General features: G+C 39.5%; 2 protein-coding genes across 2 annotated transcripts in view; one reads left to right on the top strand and one right to left on the bottom strand.

Moving 5' to 3' along the window:
- Positions 1 to 5,432: 5,432 nt before the first annotated feature.
- On the top strand, positions 5,433 to 7,013 carry LOC143462576 (chemokine-like protein TAFA-3). Its single transcript, XM_076960799.1, has 3 exons — positions 5,433 to 5,574; positions 5,652 to 5,795; positions 6,033 to 7,013. Exons 1-3 carry the CDS (start codon positions 5,511 to 5,513, stop codon positions 6,188 to 6,190), a joined length of 366 nt encoding a protein of 121 aa, XP_076816914.1. The 5' UTR covers positions 5,433 to 5,510; the 3' UTR covers positions 6,191 to 7,013.
- A 13,953-nt stretch (positions 7,014 to 20,966) lies between these two features.
- The window catches only part of LOC143457438 (uncharacterized), a 28,725-nt gene continuing 25,587 nt past the window's right edge, over positions 20,967 to 24,104 (bottom strand). Inside the window, exon 2 of the mRNA XM_076955241.1 lies at positions 20,967 to 23,867. Coding sequence (XP_076811356.1) covers positions 22,339 to 23,721 — 1,383 coding nt within the window. The 5' untranslated portion in view covers positions 23,722 to 23,867 and the 3' untranslated portion in view covers positions 20,967 to 22,338. The remainder of the gene's footprint in view (positions 23,868 to 24,104) is intronic.

Here is a 24,104-nt window from a genome sequence, read left to right on the forward strand (position 1 = left end):
GTCAATTAGAATTAACTGAATGATTTACTCCAGAAATGGGCTTAATAGAAGATGATGTTTTCATAAGGATCGTATGCTGTTTACCAGAACAGCTTCCAGTCGTATAGGGCAGCTGGCGGAAATTGCCATCATGATTCATAATTCTAGACCTAGATAAATCCGGTTCCAACGCTGCTTAACCCAGTTGACATTTATGCGGCCCCACTGCTAGATGTCAGTAGAGCTGCGAGAATAGTTGAAATCTATGCGAGGGCAAAACACAATCATACGGACGAATTTCTCAAAGATTGTTTTATAACGTTGTTATATTTCAACACGACCATCATGAGCATAATCACGAACTCTGATGCAAAAGGAATTTTTGCTATGCCTTCTTTGTTATACTAAAATCCATATTAAAAAGTAATTAATTAAAGGCAATCCACCGTCGAAAATTCCTGTTGATTATATTATTAGGTAAATAAATGCGCTTGACACACAATGAGGTAAATAGATACGCCTGTAAATTTACCCTTTTTGAAACACGTTTAAGTTTTAGGTAAGTTTCTTGCCAGCAAATGCTCGCATCTAGCACAAACAACTGAAAAGCATTTGCCATCCATACAATGTTTGAAATTTGCAATCGAACAAAATGAATGTTTTTTAGAAAGGACAATAGACTACTTAGCCGTTGGAGCAAGTTTGCAGAAAGCATTTAAAGGTATCAAACACTCACGCAGTATTACTTTGGATTTTGAAGCCAGTTGCAGATGATACACATGCTTCATTTCCATAACCGCGTCATTGGTGACTGGAAAAGTTATTTACAAGAACAAGGTACAGCGTCTCCTAGCGACGACTTCAAGATCCTATGTTTTGCGCTGGCGGAAGCACATCGTCGCGTGAATTCAAAAACTCACTAGGCATGTGGAACGTTAACGCCTTGCAAATATTTCGTGGTTGAAAGGAAAGGTTGTATCGAAAAGCATGATGCTTAAATTACCTGAGCTGCTTTGTCATATATACGAGCTCGAAGTCCAAGCTTTTTAGTACATTAGGTTGTGTTTATATAAATTTCGCCATTTTAAAGCAGCAGCAAATAAAGCAAAACAATCTTTGCATTTTTACGCAAGGGGACAATGCGCCTGTGACTAAAAAGTGTAAAAGTTGCATGTTTTTATAAGGATGTTTTACCTGAAAAAGTTACTTAAATATGCGGAAGCTATAACTTATAATACAATTTAAATCAACTTCAGGTTGAGGTCTTTCTAGCTTTCATCAATGAATGTGAAACGTTAACCCATCTCAAAAGAAATTTAACTATCCCAGCCAAGACATTTAGTTTGTGGTGATCGAGGATGCTCGGTGTAGGTCGTATAAACTGCAGATGACAAGAACTATTGAGTCAGTTTGCTTTTGACAAGGAGAACTACGAGCATCAGATGTTTCCACTTTACTACTCGCCACAGAATGTTAGTTGATATCACACTTCTCAAGTCAGCTACACCAACAGCGTATCCGTGATTTACTACTGACGAAAGCCTATTTCATCCTTTCCTTGGAAAGTTACCATTAATCGCCTGGTAAACTGGAATGAACCTTGCCTGAACGATTTTTAATCAAAATATCAGAACACTCCCTATAAGACGTCAAGGAAATGGCAGAACAGAGAAAAAAAGATAACCTGACGGCGCTACGCCAGATTCACAACCACATCTGGCACATTAGTTCCTTTGCACGCAAACATTGCATTGAATTCGCAGTAATATAGGAAATTGTCTTACCTTTCAGGACAAATAAATACGTTTTTAATTAAAAATATGCGTTAGATTATGAGGCTAAGTCGCATTTCCTGTGCCGGCTGCCTCTTCTAAAAACGCAGCTATATATTTCTCAAGTTCAATTTAAAATAGGAATGAAAAAAAATTAGCTCGACGCAGATTTTAAACGCGCCAACGTGTAGGGAGAGAGGGTATTTTTAGATTATAATTGAAGCAGGAAACACAAAATTGACGTCGTTTTTTATTCTCATTTGAATTTGTCGAGATTTATACCGGAAGTGTCGCCGTTTCAGTTTATGTCATTTAGCACGTTTATAACGAAACAAACAACATTTCCAGGATTGCCATTTGCACAAAAATTCGGCTTTTTGCGCCGTTATCTGAATTTCAGCAAAACATCGAAATTTCAGATGGAAAGCAAAAGAGAGTAATTTTGATGATGAAATGTAATTATGACATAACAGCAAATGCTAGTATAGAATACTGCCACTGTGCATGCCAGTGAATTTTATGTCTGCTTTCGAAACACAATAAAATATGTGCTCCGAAAACATGGTAAAATTAATGGCAGGTGACATAATTTAGGCTGAGTGTCAAGGAAATACCGGTATGTTGGAATAGTGCCATTTTACAAGAACTCGTATAATTACGGAATTACGAAACGAGACCTCATCTGGTGAATTATATGAAGATCTTGTGGTGTGCAAACCACCTGCGTTGAAATGTTATTTAGCAGCTTATCAACTCTTCCAAATTCTTTCTGCATCACTTAATGAAAATTCTTTTCATGTTTTGTTAGGCAACAAACATGATAGTCACCACAGGTCGGCAAAAAGATTACCGCAGTATATTGGAAGATGGACAGCACGGTATTTCTACAAAGTATCAGCTGGCCCAAATATTTTACAAAATTGAAATTTCCTGAGATATTTTTTGTAAAATCTTTTTTGCCTCATCTGCTGGCGTATAGTATGTCCATGTCAAGTTCGATTCTTACTTATTGGTGCCGAAATATTTAACCTCGGACCAAGAAAAGACGCACGTTCGCTTAATTGTTCGACTTAAACTCGGCGATGATTCTCCACGCTCGAGCCACAGTTACTTAAGTTTTTTGCGAGCATTTTTCGGTGCAATAAGAATTTGATGAGCGAAAAGGGGAGGTTCAATTATTAAAACATGATCATTATTTTGGCAAAGTTGCAATAACAGAAAAAAACAAACTGACATCATAGCGCAGATGTGATGCAACATAGGTCACTAGTTACACGTTCTCTGCAGATTAGGAACCGGGGTGCAAATTTAATTGATGGATTCATGCAGATCGATATCGGGGTTTAAATTCAAACGCAATTGAGAAGATAAATATCGAGGCCGTTTGACATTTTAATTTCTAGTTTCTCGGATTTACTTCCAATCAATGAAAGCTTCGATGAATAATTAATTAATAGATCAATCAGCGCGGTATGAGATTTGGTATAAAGCAAAAAAATCGACGTCGTTTCCTATTAAAACGTCGACCTTGATCTATATTCCTTCCAGACCAAAAGAAATCTTATAAAAATCTTAGCTGTGGTTTTCACAATATGCTGACACTCCATATACTTTCGCACAGTTGGCAACCTATTTGGTTGACAGGAAGATAAGTTGTGTAAGTTAGAATGATATTCTCTGATAACTTTGGATTTTATTATTAACGTTGATCAATGTTTTCACAAAAACGTTGAGTAGAAAGAAAATGCGATGACTTTAAAAATAATCTTTTCAGTAGATTAAGCCAGACACGCACCGACGTTGATAGGCCTGAGTAGAACATTACTGGCATCAGTTGACGTCATAGAGTTATAGGATTAACGCATCAACCGGTACGTAAGGGAACAGGTCTAACTTTTCTATAAAAAAAATGACTAACTTTGGCTCAAACCTTTCATTCAACCCCGTTAATCGATATCGCAATAACCGGACGACCGCAAGTGAACACCAACACCACAGTATACACAGCACTGATCTTCGCTGTTATAGAAAAAATCTTCGCATCCTAAATTTTCCCATTTCTAGGTTAGAAAAAGACCCAGGTTTAGAACATGACAGAGTTGATTTTAGTTCTATAAGTTCTAGTTATACCAAAGTGAAGGACAAGTGCAAAAAAAAGTTGACCTTATATAATTATTAATTGATAACCAATTACTGTCTGGCTTTAAACTTTAAAAATAGTCTAAAAACAACCTCATTGTCAAACTTTTGGACGTGTTCATTGAAAAGGCGTTAAATTTTACACTTTAATGAAAAGCCTACAAGTTGTTTTCTTTTGAGCAAACGTATGTGAAATGTTTTGACCAAGTAGGCTATCATCTTGTCCTATCTATGGTCTAAAAGGGTTGACCTTTGCCCACAGCTTGAGCAAAAAGGTCCAGGTTGTGACCAAATTTTTGGACCGAGATAGAGCTAATTTGTCATGATCAACGATTAAGTAATTTGTTAATTTTGTTATGATTTTGATTTACTTTAGAACAACGCACTTTAAGCTTTCGAAGTTCCTCATGATAAAAATATGAAAAGAATAACGATGAAGTGACGTAAAGAGAGGAATTTCGCTGACTCGGATTAAATGTTATTAGCTTATGCGCAATATCTTCTAAGCCATAAATCAAGAAAGATAACACAACCGTATGCATTTTAACGTCACAATGTACGGTCATTTTAATAGATGCGGATCGCCATGGCTTTTCACCACTCTAATTTTGCGACCCTTCGACCTAAATCCTAAAAAGTTGGAAACCGCTGCATTGGTGCTTCAGAAGAGTTTTTAAACTTAAATATTTTTTGGACGTTTCTGATTTTACTTTCCACTACATTTAAGGAAATAATGGCAACCAAACCGTTTGAAAAGGATCACCATACAACTTGTCACTATGATTACCACCCATGCCCACGGGCACAGTCATTTTTAGTACAAAAATTACGAATGACTGCAACACCGTATAGTTACCCAGCTATGCAACGCATTTATGAGTGACACGAGATTTTCACACAACAGGAATGCTCGCGCGAAATATCATGACACATTCTTCAATCACGTTGTGCTTAACACGTGACTATGCAGAGGTAAAAGCTTTGTACGAGCAAAAAACAGCAGTTTTCTTTATTAACAAAAAGTCGGCTGCAGAAGTAGGTTGGCACCAAGATGGATTACTAAGTGGCGTCTACTGTCGCCTGTGCTGCGTATTTCAAGCCACGTGTTCTTCATTCTTTTGAGACGCACCCAACGACTCTCAAGTCGCATAGCGTAAAAATCAATGTGTTATTGCATATTACTTCACCGGATATGACAAGCTAAGTGACGGTGAAATAAAAACTTTGCAAAGCCTGGGTAAACTTCATCGATCCACTGGAAGTTCAACGACAGATTTGAAATACAGGCATTATGTTAAAGTCTGGCAAGGCCAATGTTGGCAATTATATTTGATTCGCCGACAATGACTGAAAATGTATTACGAAAAAATGAACTGCAATTGTTTTGGGGGCATTTCTCGTAGAAATTCATTTTCCAGGGTCAGCTAACCAACTTCTAAATACCGGCCGGCAAACGCGTTACAATCGATTCACAAAGCTGCAGTAAAGTATGTCGACTGTCAACTATCAGCATGCTTGGTGGTATTCTGACAGAGTTTCTATTTTTGAAGACCAGAATGTTCAGAGTGAATAGTTATTAGAATCAGTTTTGACGCAATAGTTAGGTCTGAATGTGACACAATGTTTATTGTGATGCTTTTCTTGTTATCACATCTGGGAGAGGTATCGGCATTTGCTACTCAAGGTAAGGATTTTTAAACATACGTTTTTCTAATACCTCACTGTTTAAAGACGTTGAAACAGATAGATATTTCTTTTCAGAGCCATTGGTTGAAAGCTGCGAAATCTTGAGCGACAAAAGTAAGCATTTTATTGGCAAGGAAAGCCTGGAACGTACAATCAAGTGCGCTTGCCGCTCGGGAAAAATCGCCGGTACAAGCAGGGAAAGTCCTGCTTGCGTTCCCGGTAAAACAAAATCGTGTCCTCAATTTCTATTTTAACTCCTTTGAAAAAACCTTACTACTCGGTCGATCTATATTACGATGATTTTGTTTGGAATAAGTGTACGAAAAATTTAATTCTGCACAAAAAAATGGAAAAAATTTGGAAAAAATAAGTAAACGACATAAAAATAATTCATTGACTAAGCAGAAAAGTCGATTGATCAGCGGCGATAATTAAACAAAATTTTCATAATTGCAGAATACATCTTTTGGGCAGAGCTTTGGTGCGACATGCAGCCATGTCTTACGAACGAGACTTGTACCGTACACTACGATATGAGTGGATGGAGCTGCAGTGATGGAGTAAAAGTCAAAAATATCAATATTAAAGCAACGCCCGAAAGCCTGCGGAGATAGCACGGTACAAAAAGGAATTGAAAAATAACATTGAATTACGTGAGCTGGCAGCTTCACCACGAGACCTTTGAGGAAAACGGAGGTCACGTTAAATCCGCTGCACGGCGCTATGGAATTAAAGTAAAGAATTGATAGCAATTTCAATAACAACATGTACATATATGGTTGTTCAACAAATAATTGTGAAACCTCATATTTCTTACATCATTGCATAAGGTTTTGACATAATCACAAAACCAAAATACAATTCATCCAACTTTAAACCAGTATTGACCGGTCATTGTGGTTTCAAACGAGCAGAACGTGAATATCTGTAAAACATGATTTTTATCGCAAATTACACGACAAAAACCCATACGCTTTTAAATTATTGTTCGCTTTGATGAAAAGTTGTGTAAAAAAGTCAAAGTACAAAGTTGAAAAGTGCAAGATCATTGTCAAAATTACACGGTCGACTGCCGTATCTCTGAAGTTACAATATTGTTTAAAACGAAACGCTTGCTGTTAGAAATATAACTCCTTATTACAATTGTGCTGGGTAAGTAGGGTGCAACACGCGAAAGTCGAAGGCCGTAATTTAGATGATAATACACCACAAAAGACAACTAGTTACTTCTTTAAGCTATTAGAGTTATCTTTCGCAACCTCAAAGCGACTATATGCAACGTAATGGTCCTTGTTTTTAGCTGATGGAAAGAAAATTTTCGCCGAAGTTATCCCCCGGTCAGAAAAGTTAATCCGAATAGCAATTGCAAACTGCGGTTGGAAATTTTTCTCAGAAAAGCTTAAAACTTGATAAGTTTTTTAAGTATAGCTCGACAAGCCGAAATCTTGTTTAAATCCTGCGACTTTCCGCTGCAACTTTTTCGTAGTGACGCAAACGCCAGCTGATGACAGGCTGCGAGACCGCTTATTTTCGCATTGTGACGTCACACTTTCTTGCGTGCCACGGTGAATTGCGTGACCATGTTATCTTCGACTGACACGCAGGTCTTCACAGAATATCGGAATTACGACAAAACGGAAAACAGAACCCTACTTTGTAAATAAAGTGTGGTCTTTTACTCAAAGGGGGTAATTGATGAATTGTTAAACAAATTTTCAAAATTTGCTGAGTTTTAACCTCTCCTCAAATCACTATAACTTTATTGGAGGCGATGAGAATTAATCTATTTGGCTGTGCTTCATGTGCGACGAATCATTCGTAATTGGGGATGATTGTGTCAGTTAGGTGGCGCTAATCAACCGTATCAAACATAACCATACAGTGTGACTGCACAAGCAAGTTTTGACGACACGGCGCGATTTTGACATCAAAACACAACATAGAAAAATGATACCCGAACTAAGTCTAACATGCGGCTCACGAACTACATCCTGATATTACAAAAGTTTTTAAACTAACCTGTTAATCGGAGACTGGACATCATTATTTACCTAGTCTTGATCAGCTAAAGTGGACAAGTGTTTTTATCTTGCTTGTATTCAAGGTAGAGACGAACCCTTCCAGAATAACCAAAAAATTTAAACTGCATTATTAAGGTTTTGTTTATCGTTATTCATACTTGTTGCAGTTTTTAGTGGCAATGCTGACGTCATCAGAGATATAACTAACTATTTTCTAAGTTTTTTAATTTGTCGTGCACTATTTGAACCTGCTTGGGTTTGCAGTTTTGTATCAGTACTGGGATTATCACAATTCACAAAGTAATTTAACGCATAAAGGTGCACCACTATAAAGTTGTCTGGCGTTCATACATATCCGACAATTGGTCGGACACCTGCTCAATTGCTTAATTATAAATAATTGAAGCGCTATCAAGTGCCCATCACATCACAACATTTATGGGAAATTTCCCAACATCCTTCCAAGGTAGTGACAGACAATGAAACGTTTGTACACAGGTGCTAAGGCCGAAAAGAAATTACACGAAATTTACATTGTAGCCATTTACTGCAAATTAGAATATACAGTCACTTAATTACACAGGCGGGGCTTACTTTGCGACTTAAATTGCACTTCGCTGTATAGGTTCTCACGATAGGTCTATATCCTGTCTTGTAGTATCCCGTCTTCGGCCAAAACTTACCGGACATGGTTCAGTCAAAATTAAAATCAAAAACACAAAGAATTAAGAAGGCGACACCAAAATGTAAACTTAAACAGCTATAGTTTAAGCAAAAAGTTGATGACTTTTGTGCAACAACTAATATGTGGTCAATATCAATTTGGACAGCAGTATTTCCGAAAACGTCTATGAAAATTTGACTTACATGGCTACCACTAAGCGTTCTTGACATTAATCGGCTTAAATCGGTAGCACGTAGCACGGTAATCTTGTTACAGCGTTGCCAATTCTATTATGTTGAGGAAATTGCCCGACAGTGATATGACGATAATTTCAGGTTACAAATGGCAGCGACCTGCCCACAGTTAACTTTGTAGTGGGGCATCAAAACAAGCCAAGCCCAACGTCGGTTCGATTTGATAAAACGATGTTAAACTTATTTCAAAACTTGAAATAAAACCTAAACCATATTTCAACTCAAACTTTAAAATGTGTGCTGGAAGTTTCTGAAAAAGGTAATTCTTAAAATTGAACTTAGAGCCATTTGCATAGTATCCAGAACTGTAACTTTAGAAATAAACCTACTGTAAGTTTTAAAGTATGATTTTCTTATCTTAGCCTAACGCCAAAGGCACAACTGATTATAAAATTTATCGGTCACTTACAGATTCACTGACCTATTAAGCTGAACGCTAAAGGGCGCCGAGTAATACACACTTAATCACAAGCATAATTTTGCAAAACATTTCCATAGCAACAGATGCAAAATGTCGTTGTCAATTTGTGCTTGTATTTTTCGACCCGTGATAGCCTTTGTAAGGTAGATGTGCATTCTTGCACGCCACTGTACTCGAGTGGAACTATAAAGTGGATTAAATTTGTGGCGCCAAATACATGTTATGGCGGGCAGAAAGACAAGTATTCGATTTCCAGCTTATACACAAAACGTGGAAGACACCAGCGGCCAAAGCTCTGCGGTCGATGTGGTTTTTGGTATTTTGAGAGAATAAGAAAAATAACATCAGCGAGGAATGTGTGCTGTTCTGTGCATCTGCATCGTGATGTCCAACGAACAGACGACTTCGGGTGTACACACAGCATAATAAAAAAGGGTGTATATAAGATTTAAATGTTTATAAAATAATTTACGACAAGTTATCTGAAGTTTTATTCGTCAAGACAGTGAATTCGAAGCTCCATAGTTTACGCTGATATAATGCTTGTTTCAACACTCCACAAGATAGCGGAGTTTTTTCAAACTGTTATATATAGAATAAACAAAATCTATCCAGATGAGGCGACCGGGCAACGAGCAATGGGAGTTTTAAAAAGACATAACCCACTTTGTTTCAAGTTCAGACAGGAACGACTGAAGCAAGAGCCGATTCATGAAGCACAATCCGCAAACATGGGAAAATAATTTGTGAGCTGTTGGCGAAGATCAACGCTTTCGTCACCAAGCAGCGACGTATTTTCAAAGGGAAAGACCGACATTATAAAAGAAAGTTTAATATCAGGTTGAATGGTCAGAAGTTTCCGTTATGGAGTATTCAAAAAAGCACAAGACATGAATTAGGTCCCAAATACGCACTTTCTCCGGCACTATTTCGTTGACAATTATCTGCTACCTAACAGTGAACTTTGCCCGTTTTAAAATGTTTTTCACCGTTCATTTGTTAGTGCCAACATTAACTTGAAATAACTGTAATTACTTTCAATTACCAAAAAGGTGTTCGTACGTTTCTATCGTCTGAGTTGAACCAAGAAAGATTGAGGGATTGGCGATTCCACAGCGTTAGTGCAATTTTTCGGGAACACTTTGTACTTTTTCATCAATACTAGACTGTACCAAAATACTTGAAAGCTAAATGCTAAAAATGAAAAATGACCAAGACAGTAATGAAACACCATAAATGTGCGTAGCAATTCGTTTTAGATAGGTCAGTTGTACTCAAACGCTGCCCACATTTCTGGGTATACGATAATGAAAACGTTCATGAGCATATAACGGCATGTTCTTGGAGGCAGCTAATGCAACAAGAGAGATTATCGAAAGGAGTTCATCGCTTCAAGTGCACGTCGTTTGTTGCCATCAAATTTGTCCGCCATTACCTGGGCGGGCACGTTTTTGTGGTTTCAAGCGCTCGCGAGTCAAGCAATGAGTTAGCACAATGTGTGGCGTGGCTAGAATAACAGACGCCGGCCGCCGAAAAGTTGGATAAATAAGCCACCGGTTGTTATTTCAGCGATTACTGTCGTTGGCCCGTCAGTCTGTAATTGTCGATGCTTTTCTGGACAAGTCCACGGCTAGCTTATCGCCGATAGACGAATGCAAACCCGTCCTTAATCTCATTTAAATGACTGGCTTTCACGCCAAGACTTTGGTTGAGAGGGAATTTGGTAAAACTGGCGACAAACTCAATGAGATTATACTACTTACTAAACCGCCCTTTAAAGAAGTCATCTTGATATTAATCGATTTTAGGGACCGAGGAAAACAACATGAGATTTTGATTCGTCATCGGACACGATGGATGTCATCGTCCGCTACAGCGAAAGGTCTGTTTTGAAGAAAAACTGAACTACCAACTGCCAAAGAAAAACGTTACTTTCATAAATAAACTTTCGATCAGGTGCGATTGGGCATCGCATTGCTTCAGGCCACTCACATAAGATATGAGCTTGTTTTGATATTGGATGTGTTCATTAGTTCATCAACTATGTTATTTGAAGTAATGTGCATACAATGACACTGCACTATCATGGCTAAATCACTTAACTCAAAAAGACACGACCCAGCCGGGAACAGCCTTTCGCGTGTCAAACGTGGCGTCATTTTTTCCCATTCTAAAGTTTATTTAATGCGATTGCAATAAGTTTGCCGAAAATACGGCCCTCCTGTAGCAATCAGGCGACGATTGATGGATGTTTTTCGATCCATCGTAATTTTACCAAGGCGCCCTATACATACAACGTCACGAATTTAACAACAGGTTGCTGCAAAGCTTTAATCATAACGCTATCTGCTCTGGGCCGGAAAGATTTGTTGACCTGAAATACTCTCATCATCGTTATGCCCCAGGGCGGGCAAATAAACTGTTACATTCTAGCGCAATGCGTTGGGGGAGCGCATAGTTTCCACACCATGCGTCGGTAAAGTTCTAATCAAAATTATAAACATAGTCATTGACTGTAAGGCGACTGTAGATGAACCGATGGGCGCTATAGTCGCGATTATCTTTCTACAACAGGCGCCAGGCTTCCTATGAGTCGCGGGAAATTTAACCAAAATACTCTTGTTAGTTATGAACACCGCATCGTCATCATATACGATTGCGATTGTACTTAACGAATTATTTTGAATTAGTTGCCGACCTTTTGATCGTTGTTTGGTCAAATATGTCATCGTTTGGGTTTCTTTTTATGAAATTTCCGTACTGTGCTCACTACCACAGTATACTATAACATCGTATGTGCAAATGTAGACGTGAGATAAACGAATAACTTAAATATGAAAAAGATTCCACAAAAATACACATAAATATTGGGACTTAATTTAGTGAAACATTCATGGTCAGTGTAAGGCTTTGATATTGACGTCTCATTTCAAGACAAGCATGAAACGACATATCATCATCACAACGGTGGTGTAATGAGTTGCCAAATCTTTTTCATTCCTCAAAGAGCTTGAATTACGCTTGGCGCCAGAAGTGCAGAATGCTCTCAGCTGCAGTGCGATTGCAAGCACGTAACCATCACCAACACAGCTTACGCTTCATGCAGCACCAAGACAAAAGAATATGTTTTACCCGAAACAACCTCGGTCTATTCGTTCTTAACAAAGATTTGTGGCAAAATTAGCCCAATCCCTTGCGCACTGGCGCAAAATCAAAAGACAAAAATAACGACAAGGACCCAAATCCTTGTCCCATCCGTCCAAGTGTCACACTCTGTGCGGTGTCCATTTACTGTGCGCGCATTTTGGCAGTCTGGGGGGTTACATACCCAGAAAAATCTAGCGTGGGACCAATGTTCCACTTGTTACCAGCGCTCAAGATCTGGCAATTCGATCCGGTATCGCGTTACCTCCAGCTATATGCTTGCAACTCAAAAGGGCTCATCGCATGCAAACCGACTAGAAACCGCTGGGACCTCTTAACGGTTTGTGATTCTGTAAGGATTTATCGAGTACTTGGTTGTGATTTTGTGCCGCTAGACTTGTTCGAAAGCCAACCTAACCGTAATGCTTTAGCAAAGCAGCAAGCTGCGCAGGTAATCCCGGCTTACAGGCAACATATAACAGCCGTTTTTTATCATTCAAAATTGATGTGGTCAGCCGCTGGGTGATGACGCTAAATGTCGATTAAGCATCACTCTATCATTGCAACTACCAATTTACCACACACGTTCAAATGGAATCTAGTCGATTATCAAATGATGTTTGGTGCGATAAACGGCTTAGGAACACCTGTTAAAGGATGTGTGACGACTATAGGCTTTGACGCAAGTCTACACCATGTCAAATCCATTTCATCCAGGTTATTGCTTCTATAATATTGTGCAAAGCGTAAGTGACCTTTATGCAGGGATTTTTTCGGACCTAAGACCACCACACTACCATTTACTGTATTTATTAGCTGGAAGTGCAAAGAGAATCTCCTCTTTCCGTGTCTCTAAACCATTTGGTAGAGAGCTGAACGTTATTGGCTTCGTGTTTTGACTTGCATGGTTGAAAGCTACTCAAAACAAACAGGAAAAGAAAAGGCATAACTCTTGCAAGCCAAAGACATACCAGTAGCACGCAATGTACACACTGGCTTGTCGTCATTGCAATTAATTTTCAACTGATAGGTGGACACGCTAACGCCCACCAAAACTTAACATGTTAAAGCGAAATGCCAAGGGCATAGATTTCTGGGATTGATACGGAAACGAGATGGTGAATGGAACGTGACAGCATTGAATCTGTTAAACCACCAATCCATATTCATGCTTCTGGCGGCTGCTTTATCGCTAATAGTACTTATCTTCCTTACAAGCTACTTCAGTAAAGCCCAGTGCATTCACTGGACTTTTAGTGTTAGTACTAAATTTTAGGCTATGTACGTATAGTAAGGCATAAGACCGCTACACAGCTTTGTACTGGTTGGTTAACGGAAATAAACACGTTGTTAATGTTTTGCAAACAGCTGGTTTACCGCGCTGACATAATCACAGAGGAATGCGACAACTGAGAAGACCTTCGCGAAATCCTATGTTATTCTTGGTTTGAAAACGAGTCCGAAAAAGCCTATTTATGAGTTGCCGCTTAGGAATTTTACCGCGTATACAACCCCTGCTATACGCTCGCCTCGTGCGTTATAAATTTACAAGATGTCTTCAAAAATGGGATTTAATTGAAGTATCACATACCCAAGCTGAGACCCAAACAAAAATGGTTTGTACCCTCACTTTTTGTCGCAAATGATAACCGGCATTCATCATTCCTATACCAGCATATACGAGACTTACATCCGGCATTAAACAAGATATATCCCGATGACGTATGTCGCTGCCACCAAACATTTTCCAGCGAAATTAAAGGAACATATAGGATAGCGTCTGCAAAGAATAGCGCCTCCTTACAACAATCACCAGCTTAGTTGCTTTTCGCTTTGGCGACGGCAAAGCCTGAGTTTAAAATAAAAATTGTCCACTATTTTACAACATGGCAAACTCTACGGCGATGTAACGCAGTTCGTGTGAGGTTATAGACACAATAATTCGGTTATTGCACATTTTAACTAATAAGCCATTAGGTGAATGTTTGATTACCTTAATACAGTGTTCGTAACCGAGTCACATGAACCCGCTGATTTACACGTTTATTTCTTTCGTTATAACGAAGTTTTTCTGCGGTATGTGTAATATTTTGTCATAATAGGGCGTATAGGTTAAACTGTGTATGAGCTTACGATGCTTTATTCAACAAGGCTATGTTTTGTGGGTTTTCAATAAGCAGGTTTTCCACAACTGAATAATTGAGTTTTCTGAGAAATTGTTAATGAAAATGTTTTGGCCTTAATCATAGGTTTGCATTTTCACATGTTCGGGAAATTGTTTTCATGCGAGTTGCAATGTAATATGCAAGGCTGAAATTCGGTTCAACCTGTTGCTACAACCAGAAGCATTTGCAATCTAAATCAAGGCACATCTTTTTGAAGCTTGAACATCATAGTAAATTATACCATATAAAGAAGCTTTGCGGTTTTCTTATTCCGAGATTATGCGAGAGATTCCACATTTCCGCGTTTTTTATCGATTTGCCTTTGTTTAAAAGCTTCGTCCATTTTTAGTTTAAACATTTTAAACCGAGCTTGAATCTTGCTAGTTGTCTCATTTTCAATGGTACGGGCGTGGGACGGGGATGCGTTTTTACACCAACAACAGAACAACAACCATCAGCGGAGTAAGTCCAAACGGCCTCAATACAGTATTTTCGCAATAAGAATTAGCTCGTCTATCTAGCATACAGTTAAGTGAACTACAGTTAACTGGTAACTGTATGTAAGTTGTTTTGTTTCAACATTTATGAATTTGCTCCCGTAACCACCTTGTTCGGCTCCGTAGGGGGTGATTCCGACGCAGAACTCGCAATATTGCGGACCGTGTTCAATACCCGGTGGCGCTATTATTGTAATGCTCTTGACTCTTGAGCAAAGCATGAACAACCCTTGCTCTTGTTCAGTGGCCTTGATGAATAGTTCCGAATTTGGGCAATAAAACAAAAAAACAAATTGTAACTGGCGCTCGAGCAAAAAAAATGTGTGTTGTTCGGTACTTGCTCAAAGGCTATAGTTCAGTAACCGGGGCTCGAGCAACGAGAAATCATGGCCGCGTTTAAGTCGTGCAAAGTCCTCAGGTCGAGGATAAAGATTAATTAATTATCATATAAAACCATTTCGTGGAGCAAATTAACATAAGGTGCTTTCACTAGGTAAAATAGTTTACAAAGAAGATAATGACAATTAACCCTTTTTCGCTAATACTTGCATCTGTGATGTTGTTGGATATGAGTGCATTTACGTGGTTGGTCAATGGGAATTGACTTGAACTGATTTGGAGAAATTGCCTTTAAAAGTAATGCGAAGTTTAACCGCAATAAAAGACTATGAAAGTTCTTTTTATAAATATTAAAATATTGATTGTCATCTTACTATCGTTCTAATCGTTTGTTTCCGCTCAGACTACTATAAAACAAGATTGGTGACATTTGCCTGTTGTTAGGCATTAAACCAAATAATGGAGGATTAGTGTGCTGCGTACTAAGTTTAAGCAGATTATTGAAATATACAGGTTTTGTAACGGATATGTGCTTTAAAGATTAACACCCATCGGTGACCGTCGCGTTACCTTTTTGAAACACACAGGATATCCTGAGTAACATTAAAACTTGACATTTTTTTGCATGACGGATGCGGTTTTTGTTCCACTTTTCGTAACCAGGGCATAAGTTATAAGCAAAATGTTCTTTACATTGCACAAAATTGGCGAATGTTCACCAAATATCGGAATTGGACGAGCATCAAACTGAATATGCAGGTTCCAAATGTTTGATCTCTGAGTGCTTTGAATAATTTACGAAGCTATTTCCACCACATCCGCAGCATTAATTAAGCCGGAGGCTTCGCTAGCGCATCTGGGTTCCCTTTTTCCGGACAAAAATAGATTTTTTCCAGATTACGGGAGGCTGCTGTGACAAGGCCGGATTACAATGACAGTGAAGTGTCAACAACAGACGGGAATGCGTTTTGTAACCGAAAAGGCCAAAATATTCCTATAAAAGGAGCGAAAAATATGCAAAATGACATTCACAGACTGACACGACGAATTTCGTGTCGTTTTCAAGAAAATTAATTGCAAAGATGCAAACAATATAGAGACGACGAGGTTCGTTTAAACGAAAATAATAGTACAGTGCAGTGTCCTATTAAAATTCTTCCCTGCTTCATGCAGGTATTAAGATAACCGCATACCTTAAACTGCGAATCAAACCTTTTATTTAACACACAAATAATAAAATAATTATTTTAAAGACCGCTTGTGAGGACAAGTAAGTGATACGATGTGACGCATGTTGTCATGTTCCGTCCGGGCCAGATGATGGCTTGCGCTAAAAGTGTACTGAAACGTGATTTACCGGACATTAGTTTTTTTAACAATGGTGTAATTCTGCCAAACGGAAAGTTACTTTTAATCAACCAAAAAACGTGACCGTAATTTTTTGCTCGAGCATTGTTCAAAGAATATGCATCTCTATTTCTATAACGTTGCAGATAATCACAGCAAATAACTTATATGGGACTTGTGTATATACACCGACATTGACTGGGTATTTACCAGTAAAGGTTTCGAATAATAAAATAATGACATGGTAGAGCTGTCGTCAATGTCTCGCTGATTACAGCACGCAAAGAATTCTACGGATGACAAATACCTGACGTCCGCTCTTTAGTTGGCGTACCACATAAAAAGCAGTCACACGGGTGGGCGTTATACATTTAATATTTCAAATCGCGATGAATTATTTGTTGGGATGGCTTCCAACCATTGGAATCCAAGGCGGACCCGTGGCAGCTAAACGCGTTTTTTCAACGATGTTTTTGTCGTAATTGTTACTTGTAAATCCGGCTTCCACGTCAGAAACACTTAAGATTAATTAAACATTTAATAGCATTGATAGACTTTCATGAGATAAACCACAACACATAGTATAATCTACACTTAACAAGAATACTGGCTCCCCACAGGCGTGCGTGTGTGCAGCTTCGGGCACTCGTCCAAATACAACCTTTTGCGAAAGATATCTCTAGCAATGGGCCTTGAATATTTAATAATGGCCTCAATATCTGTCAAGTAGCCTATTATTTGATCGAGAAACGCCCTTAGCGTAGTTACGTAGACTTTATAAACTGAGATATGGGCGCACTATAAGATTTCCCGATGATTACCGAAGCCCACATTCCACTGATTCCAGAGCAAGGTTATAGAAACGTTTGCGATTTAGAACAACCACGCCTTTTTCGATTGGTCATCAAGACGAAACGACCAGAATGCAATGGTACACTAATTAGACTACAGTGGACGTCATCAACTAGTCTTATTCCAAAATGAGGCCATTAGTACCAAGTTATTGGAAATAGCTAAGTACATTCGTCAAAGTTTACTTTGCTGACAAAAACTATTTGAAGTGTGCATTACATTTAGCCCAGTAGGGTGGCCCGAAATGGGGTAAGTGTTACAGGCCTATAAACCCCATCCGCTTCCCAGTATAATGTTACTTCTCGTAGATGACTCACTGTTTACCGCAATGACACTTATGAGCTAACACTGTAACTATTGTTACGCAGATTAAGACCAGGAACTGTGTCTTTGAAAAAGTGGCCAAACTGTGGTTCCTGTACAATTCACACACAACTCAAAAAGTAAGCCTATAAAATGGAACCTAACAGTCGATTTACGAACATGACGTACCCCAGTACTACATTCACTGGTCTCACATCTCCGAGTAAAAGGGTATGCGGTTATCAACTAAAACACCATGTATAGCATTACCTTGGATCTGGGCAGTAGAGTGCAAATCGGCAGCTTGAGAACCTGCAGTGCGGTCTCAGCTTGACAGTAACGAGCAAAGCTCGGTTGTAAACCACTTTTCGTTTTCTTGGTATACAGTACATACATATTCTCAACGATAACCTTCACTTAGAGGTAGCCCGCCAAACAGCATATCGCGCGCACACACCCCTGTTTATTCAAGCGTAACAGTAAATCATTATAAAGTACACACGTGGTCAGCGGGCGAAGCGCTAAGTGCTTGTTAAACCGGAGATAGTCATTTAAGCGTTTCCTGCCTTGAAAGGCTGATTCATTCAGGAATGGAGGCTTGCTCATGTATAGAGCTTTGCATTTTTAACCTGCCAAGGCTGCCCCATTGCTTGACACAGTAACGGCAAACGATTAAGTTACATCATGAATACTTAACTATCGAATAAGCACGACGTGGCAAAAGTTTAAGATTATGGCACCTCACACGCTGTGAACTCAAATTTTTAAGACATGTCCGAGTGAGCGGGTGCATTTTTCGAAGATGGCACCAGGTTATCGAGAATTTTTTCCATTTGTCTCTTTCCCAATAATCCATAAAACACTTGACTTCATTTAGATCTACACAAAAACGCTAACTTTACCAAAATCGATCTAGCATTTGTTAGGTTGCCTGCATCTCTGAGCTTTATTTGATAACAATAAATCTCTTTTGTGACGTATTAATTATTAACTGAGTTTACTCCAAGTGGACAAAATCACAGTCAAAGATTAAGAAAGGCAGAGAAAAGAATGCAGCTGCAAAAACAAAGAGAAAATGTGGAATTTCAGGCTGGCTGCAAATTACTGTGTCATTTCCGCACTTTCTGTTGAGCCAACCGCGAAAATAATCGGAATTCCCAAGAACTGTCAACTAATGTGACCTTGCCGCCACACTCCGCCAAACCTAATTGAATATCAACAAGAAAAATTTTGCTCTGCAGCCTCGGCATATAGTACTGGCAAAGTCAAGTCGTCTTCTCAAGGTGTGGCTCGTCCCTTGGTATGCGAACTCACGTGACAATTTTCAACCCAAATTTACGAAGACGTTGTTGTTTTGTGATGGACGATCATTGACTCATAATCAAAATATTATGTTTTATTTCTTCAAATTACTCATTTGCATGTTGCCTATTTTATATTGGAATACGGGTTTTACTTTTTATGCATGTGCGCTGTATACTAAATCACACTCCCCGTCTGACTTAAGTCTAACTTTAAGTCACTGATGTTTAAAGCAACACGATGAAGGAGAATGTACAACAAACTTATATAAGAAACTACGACAAACAGATGTAACCGAGGCCGTTATTAATGAAAGTACAAAGGCAGGTTACTGTGCATCAGTGTGGGGACTTTCATGACGTACTTTGCGTGTGTTTCGAACACAATCTCTTTAGCTTATAAGCATAGCACCGGCAATCAGACTTTGTCGAACTTTTCCACTTTATTTTTAAAATGCTATTTCAGTGGGTCCTCATACCCGGCGTAAAACCCTTTTCTCTTTCTTGGAAAGCGTGCCTACGTGCCGTCGGAGTACCACCTCTGTCACTGCGGCATCTACAGCGTTCCCAAAGAGCAAAACGTGCTACTGTGCACTAAAGATACGTTGCTTGACAATGTAATTTACCTAAAACGCGGTTTCTATTGATTTCCGCCAAAAACAGGTACCATTTTAGCGCCAATACAAACGCATTGCCTAGCAGGCATCAAAAAGGCAATGTAGTCATTACGTCACAAGAGACGATGAATGACGTCATAAGTGATTGCTTCCGATTGCGGCTCGGCTGGTTCAAATTAAGCGCGGAAGCGATCAAGGAAACAATCGTAGCTAAATAGAAGCTACAAACCATTTTACAGGCGTCGTTATTATAGCAGCAATCTCGCATCTTTGTCAGCTCGCGCAATAAATATCCCTTTTAAAATTAAATCATAGCATGGGAAAGCTTTTGCGCGGTGCTCGGGTCACAAATAGCGTGATTGATCGCAAACAAACTTGCCAGCGTCGATCAAGCCGAATAACTCGGCCAGTGTACGAGAGACCTTATCTGAGCGTCGATAACGGTAAATACATTTTTGAACTTCAGCAAACGCCTTCTTATTTTAATTGGTTTCCTCCAAAGCAACCCGCAAGCAGCCTGCCTGTTGTCAAGTGACGTTGATTTTCTTGCTGGTTCGAAATTGAAAAAAATACATTTATTTGTTTGAAAATATCTGGACGCAACTCTGTCCAAACAAATACATCATCGGGCGTGGAAAAGCTTCTCGTTAGATAAATAGTGTAGTTTACAATCGCATGATAAGCAAATGTTATTAGAAACCTACACAATAGCACTATCAAATATCTTCTTTACGCATTTAACTACTTAGCCTGCATTATAACATCATGGTCTTTATTTACAAACCTACACGATTCACAGAAGGGCGAAGTTGTGCAAAACACGACTTCGCTCCTCAGAGCCGGAAATGGCTTTGTTTAGCCGAACTGATCGAAGGACCTTTCAAATTCTGTTAAATGTTGACCAGCCAAAAACAAACGGAAAGTTTACTCTGGGTTCAAAAGCATAGCACTTGTATGACAGCTGATTCAATGTACCACACGCGAATATTGGCTCGCTACAGGTACTAACAACTTGGCAAGGGTACTTGAAACCTTCGTTTGCTTGCGAAAGTCGATGCCATACGACTCCGTTAGTCGTAGAGAAAGCAAACCGGCTGCGTTCGAAAGTTTCTCTAACAGTTTTAGTGCTGTTTACGGTTACTTAGTTGTTATTAATGCAGTTTCAATTTTACCCGTTTTGAGGTTTGTTTCGCAAAATGACCTGTTTGCGTTCTGCAATCCAATCATCTACTAACAACATTTCGTCTAGTGTCCTCAACGTTTTGGATCGTCTACGTCATACAAGAAGTACTACGTCACCATTTCATAAAGTGTATTTGTCGAGTATTTGCATAGCGAAGATTACGCACTGTGTGCCCACCCCGAGTGTTAGCTAGCTAGGTCATAATTAACTGTTGTCGAACATTTTCAAAGCTGAGCTTTTCCTTGCACATCATTGGAACTCTTCCAATCTGTAACTGCAAAATATGACTACGGCAAAATTTTTCTTTCAGCAGTTTTTGTTGTGTATTGGACCACAAATGGCCGAACATATACGTCATAATAAGTTTTATGAACGCAACAAATAAAAAGAATATGCGCTAAAGGAAAAACGGAGAGGAACGCCAAAAAAAGTTGAAATAAAAGTTAAACTGTCGATAGTGGTGCTACAGTGTTGCCGGCATTAAATTTTTAGAAATATCGAAAGAGCTCTCGATTTGAAGATCTGAACGATGGGATTTGAAAGAAAAATCTTGAATTCAGCGGCAGGCAACACTGCGACAACCTCTGTCCAATGCGACTATCTAAGATGTCTATAATTTGCTACTGGAGCCTTTTCATTGGCTGTCGAGATGGGTTAGGACAATTACGTCATAATAACCTTAGTCACGTGGTAAATATACGTCACAAGGCATTTGCGTCACAATTTAGAAGACTTTTATAAATTAAGACGCAACGTCTGGTGGTAAAATAAGGCCAGCTTAAATAATTTTCAGAATAAAAAATGTACAGAATCATAAAGAAACAAACGGTATTAATAATTTGAAAACTTCAAATGAAAGAAAAAACAAAAATCAGAACAAATAAAAGTAAAAAATTAAAACTTTGATTGTGACTTGGTTGTCTTGAAACGTACCAAGCTAGCAGACAATTATAGAATTCTTTCTTAAAAATAATGAAGCGCTTTATATAACGATCAAATGAATCTGTGGTTTGTCTGAGTCTGAATAAAAGCCTGCTAGCTTGAAGTAGCAATATGTAAACCAAAAATCTCAAAAACTTAGATTTCAAACCGAACCGTTTATTATAAAAATTAAGTGTTAACAAACCCAAGAAGACGCTAAGTGGCGCGGAACAATTCGCGCAATAAGTTACATAAATAAATAAAAAGAACTTCACAAGACTTGGATAACTTAACATGAAACTGTAGCTTCGAACATATTCTACGATCGAAAAGTTTAATGAGAAATTGGGATGAAAAAGCAGTTTTATGGCAGTTGAGAGTTTGGCAGACTAGCGTACGTTTGTTTTCGCATTACACCAAATAACAAGAAGATTTACGTCGTTCGGCATCAAGTCGATCTCGGTCTGTTTAAACTTTAAACTATCGATGAGAAATTAACTTTTTTTTCACAAACTTCCAACAAAGAGGTAAATATAGGAAGGAAAAAATATGCAATAATAACAAAGAAGAGAGACGTTTAAGTTACAACGAGGTATGGTTGAAAGCGATTGAATGAGAGACAAGAGACCCGTTTTATACTGGGGAGGGAACACGATTTATTTTGAATAATCTCGATCGGCGACGGGAATCGAAACCTCGAAAGCGTCAAAATTCAGCTGAAATGATTCATTCGTCACCTGTAGGATTCCTTGCACCTACACCCGGGTTTAATACACTTGGCGCACGAGCGGCACATGTTCAGGCAACCCCTAGCAACGGGATAACATAATAAACAAGGCAAGACAAGAGACATGGCACCGATAGCTGACCACCGGCAACACCAGTTGGAGCCCCGACAGGAACAGGGTTTATCCGTACATGAACCGTCATCTTCATAGTTGGAGCAATGATAAAAACATCCCCGGACGCAACATAGACATGTCGCCGCTTCCACACAGGAATCGGCGTTATAGAAACATCGGTTATTGCAGGCCCAACGAGGCGGAGCTGACGACGAAGTAGTCTCGCCACGGCACCGGGGGCACATGCACTTGCCACAACGAGGGCATGGATAGTTATGTTCGCCCGGTTTGGAGTTTGTGTTTCCGTCAGGGCCGATCAAGTCATGATCATCGTTCGATGAAGAGTGAAGAATTGAACCAGAATCTGAGTTTTTTTTCAACGAGGAGTCGTTCTTCTTGGTTGTCGACATCTTCCGCGTATCGCTCTTGGTTGTACTTTGCGTCGTTGTAGACGAGTTTTTGAGTTCAACGATCAGACTCTTCTTATTCGACGTAGAGTCCGTTACTCTGTTCGACGAAAAACTCATACTTCTTGGCTGGGACACCACCGTCGTACTTAAGGTTGGCTCAGCAGACATCCTGCGTGGTTGTGTAGTGCGCACACTCAGCGTCGCTACGACATTATCGTCGTGATTATCACGTGGTACGAGCCCCAACCTCGCGGCAACTTCGGCGGATGGAGGGGGAGGTCTCGGTGGTGGAGCGGAAGAATCTGTGGGGTGAAAAGCGACCTCCTCGCTCACGAGCGGCGGCGGGAGTTTGCAGCTCAAATCCTCACTAAGCCCTCTACTACGTGGGGGTAAGTGACCCACAGTTTGGGGGTAAATTCGTGGGGGTACAACGGGGGCAGGCCGAGACCCCAATGATGTTTGAACAATCGACGACGAGTTTCTGGTGATTAAAGATGACGGAAGGGACGCCGAACACGGGAACACGACCGGGGCGGATGTGGGTACGGGCAAGGGCATTAAATGTCTCCGGCATCTGTTTCGGTCCCCGTCTCTGCGTTTGCTGGGGTGATGTCTGCTTCTACGCTCCGCACTGTGGTTGGTTTCGCGTCCGACGAGACGGTCATTCTCACGAGGCGGATCCCGATTCCGAGCAGGGATGCTTGTAATAAGCGGAGCTGAGGAGGGGCGAAATGAAGACGGAGCTTCAAAATAGTCGTTGTCAACGGCCCGGTTACGAGATGAATTCGACAATACCAGCAAGGGAGAGTCGACGGCGGTTGTGTCGGATCTCGCAGCAGCCGATAATGTTCTTGGTCTAAGCATCTTGTCTTGTTTGCTGACTATCGTTGTATCATAGTCTTAATTTAATAAATCCAAAAGGTCTAAATTCCAAATGGTGCTAACCACTCAAATAGCACAGCATATATCAGCTTCTAATGCAGAGAGCTTTTATGTTACGTAATGCAGGTCTGAAAAAAAGAAAAATAATGATGTTAAATAACCGCTATACATTTTAATAGTTCCGGTATTTAAGTATTTCGTAAGACACGTCTTGCATACACAAGCTGCGACTAGCTTTAGGCTAAACTACTTGCCACAACGTTACTTCCTGTCTATGAAATAAATATATAGGTCTCAGATTCTCTAATGCGATTGTAACAGGATATTGTGACGCCACAATGACACCTGTTTCGGAAATATCACAT

The sequence above is a fragment of the Clavelina lepadiformis genome, chromosome 1 (assembly GCF_947623445.1).
Source record: "Clavelina lepadiformis chromosome 1, kaClaLepa1.1, whole genome shotgun sequence".
Taxonomy (NCBI): domain Eukaryota; kingdom Metazoa; phylum Chordata; class Ascidiacea; order Aplousobranchia; family Clavelinidae; genus Clavelina; species Clavelina lepadiformis.

Bases quoted from the DNA above. Each gene is read 5' to 3' on its own strand.
- LOC143462576 (XM_076960799.1), top strand. From the start codon at position 5,511: ATGTTTATTGTGATGCTTTTCTTGTTATCACATCTGGGAGAGGTATCG. The intron at 5,575-5,651 runs GTAAGGATTTTT...ATTTCTTTTCAG, and splicing joins ATCGGCATTTGCTACTCAAG to AGCCATTGGTTGAAAGCTGC. The intron at 5,796-6,032 runs GTAAAACAAAAT...TCATAATTGCAG, and splicing joins AAGTCCTGCTTGCGTTCCCG to AATACATCTTTTGGGCAGAG.